Source organism: Engraulis encrasicolus, chromosome 18 (genome assembly GCF_034702125.1).
Source record: "Engraulis encrasicolus isolate BLACKSEA-1 chromosome 18, IST_EnEncr_1.0, whole genome shotgun sequence".
Lineage (NCBI taxonomy): Eukaryota > Metazoa > Chordata > Actinopteri > Clupeiformes > Engraulidae > Engraulis > Engraulis encrasicolus.
Window position 1 is genome coordinate 13,492,325 of NC_085874.1, and position 2,930 is coordinate 13,495,254.

The 2,930-nt window shown below is 48.7% G+C and overlaps 1 protein-coding gene across 2 annotated transcripts in view; it reads left to right on the forward strand.

Moving 5' to 3' along the window:
• Positions 1–2,703, forward strand: part of LOC134469053 (serine/arginine repetitive matrix protein 1-like) — a 9,578-nt gene extending 6,875 nt beyond the window's left edge. For both annotated transcript variants that reach the window (XM_063223071.1, XM_063223070.1), the window contains exons 5-6: positions 1–628; positions 913–2,703. The exon at positions 1–628 is cut by the window's left edge and continues 252 nt beyond it. In XM_063223071.1, the coding sequence (XP_063079141.1) occupies positions 1–628; positions 913–1,170 (886 nt within the window). In that variant the 3' untranslated portion in view covers positions 1,171–2,703. The remainder of the gene's footprint in view (positions 629–912) is intronic.
• Positions 2,704–2,930: the final 227 nt, after the last annotated feature.

Here is a 2,930-nt window from a genome sequence, read left to right on the forward strand (position 1 = left end):
GGGGAGCCCCTCGGTGCTGCGCAAGTTCGGGGCCATGCTGCAGGAGAACGAGGGCAAGGTGCTGACCGACACGGGCGTGGTGGCGCCCTCCCCTCCCCCCTCAGTCATCCCCAACTGCTCCCCACTCACCACCCGCCGGTCGCAGACGCACGTGCGCACACAGTCCATGTCCAGCGCGCAGTCATACCAACACCCTCACACACACAACGCGCACACACACACACAGGCATACTCACCACAACAAACAAACGCACACTCGCGCTCCTCGGATCCCAGCCCCACACCCGCGACTGCTGCCACCACGCACTCACACCCCTCCCCCAAGATGGCCCACAGTCACAGCCAGGGCCAGAGCCAGGGACAGCAGCACAGAGCAGGGCAGTGGGGCGCCCCCTCTGGCGGCAGAGCGGCGGTGCAGGGGGCCGACCCTGGAGCAGACTACTGGATGGTGGAGCACATCCTGAACGGACCAATGGTGGGCCACCGCAGGCGCAGCAGCAGCAGCAGTGGTTGCTATGGCCACGGGTGTAGTCGGGAGGAGGGCGTCCTGGTGGAGCGTCTCAACACACCCGACGTTCAGCAGCAGCAGCCACTGCCGCCTGCCAGCAGAGTCTCACACACACCACCGGTGAGTCACACACACACACACACACACACACACACACACACACACACACACACGCGCACACACACACACACATACACACTGCGTGCATATTCTTTCTCATACACTTCCCTACACACACAGATACCAACACACATGCAATCACACACACACACACACACACCCACAAACATGCACACACACACTCACACGCACACACACAGCCACAAAGCAAGAAATTAATGCAAAGGATTTTCAAAATGCTCAAGTTATTTGGCTAATACTCACCGACCGCCAATGCATTACAGATGAGCCGTGAGTCGTCCCCAGCGTCTGTGAGGCGGAGCTTCTCGCGCCCCGCCCGGCCAGCCAACCAGCGTCCTCCATCCAGATGGGCCAGCCAATCAGGCCACTGCATCCGCTCCAAGCAGGTCTCGCTCAGCCACTCAGGTCCCGTCTTGAGCCGTCCCCCAAGCCCAAGTCCCGCCCGCAAGGCCAGGCCAGCCAACCAGAGCCAGGCGTTTGGCTCCTACTCCCTGCTGCACACAGAAACGGTCATCATGTGACCAAGACATCAAGTCAGCGGGTATATCTTTTGACAAAAAAAAGATAAAATAATAAAAACAACAAAAAGACATTTTAGCATTGACAAGTACTCAGACGGACTGGTTTGAAACAAAGAAAAAGAAAAAAACACTTTTTGTTTCCTTCTCAACTTTGCCTTATCTCCTTGACGTTAGTGAGGGACAGCACAGTCACCCACCACCCCTTTCCCAGACTTGATGCCATAAACTCTGAATGAACTCTTAGCTGGATCTCTTGCCCTCACGACAGTGGACTCTACGTGTCTACGCAGGACTCTATATAAAGAAAATGAATTGCCAATTGAAACCCTGTACACATCCTTTGTTCTTCTTCTCCGTTTTCTTCTGTCCACTTTTTTTTTGTACCATGATGTTTTTTACTGTGCTGAGGGGTTTGACTGAAGCACTGCCATTTTATTTGCAACATGGTATCATGACAGAGCGTAAAGATGACTCAGTGATTTGACTATCGCGTGTGTGCACTACGCATTTGCACGTTCAGGCGTGCTCCACAACGTCCTGGAACAGGTTAGGTTTAGGGATGGTTTTGGTCAGGGCACAGCAGAGCATTTTTGCTTTTAGCAACAGAAATTTGCCTCGGCAAAATAAAATCGCAGTCACGCCGGGAAAACTGTGCAAACCTCGTCACCAGGAAAGTGCATGAAAGTGCTTTACCATTGCGTTTGAGGAGCACACCTTAACTTAAAAAGGCATCGCACCAGCACGCAGAATGCACCAGGGTGAGATTCATACGCAAAAACATGATGGCAGCCTTTTATTCGTGTAGTGTGTGTGGCTTTACTCGCCTTCACCTGGCAAAAATGTCCATTATACAGATGTCAAAAGTCCAACATGAGTGCTGTTGCACACACACACACACACACACACACACACACACACACACACACACACACACACACACACACACACACACACACACACACACACACACACACAGATTCATCCAGCAGTTGGCACTTTCAGAAACCCAAGCCTTGTCCTCAGTCCTTGTTGCATGACTGCCCATGTGTATGTTCAACGTGTATGTAATTATTTATTTTATTCCCCCCCTTGCGTGCAGTTTGACAAAAGCCCCAAACGTTCTAAAAAAAATGATAAGGCTGTGTTCTGTGCACTTTTGGTGACGGCTGTTCATGTATCTGTTTGTTGCACTGAAGTGAGAAGCATGAGTGTGATGCTTAGCAACCATCTCTCTCTCTCTCTCTCTCTCTCTCTCTCTCTCTCTCTCTCTCTCTCTCTCTCTCTCTCTCTCTCTCTGTCTGTCTTTCTGTGTGTGGACATAGTGTAAAAAATAAATGAAGCTGTTCACTGCGTGGGTGTGTCAGCCCTCATGAAGGTATAATACCTCATCATCGGGGTTCCATAGTGTCTTCATGAAAAAGAAAAATGTATAATGAAGCACAATGCAGAAAAAAAGATATTTTTATCTGTATCATATAACAAAGTGACCATATTGTGTAATGCCTTTATTTCTGTGTCTTGATAATAAATGCTTCAGTGCTTTGATCAAATATGTTTGATTGAGTGACTTATTTCAAGGGAATATACATTTTTGTAAGCCCACCTGTAAATAATTATTATTCTTAGATCATTTTAATGATTAATAATTCAATAAAAAGTTATTAGTGTTAAAATACAGAGTTTGATTGGAAGTTGACATATTGTTGAAACATGCACTTGGAAGGCACTCTCCTTAATTATTGTTATATTATTCGATGCAA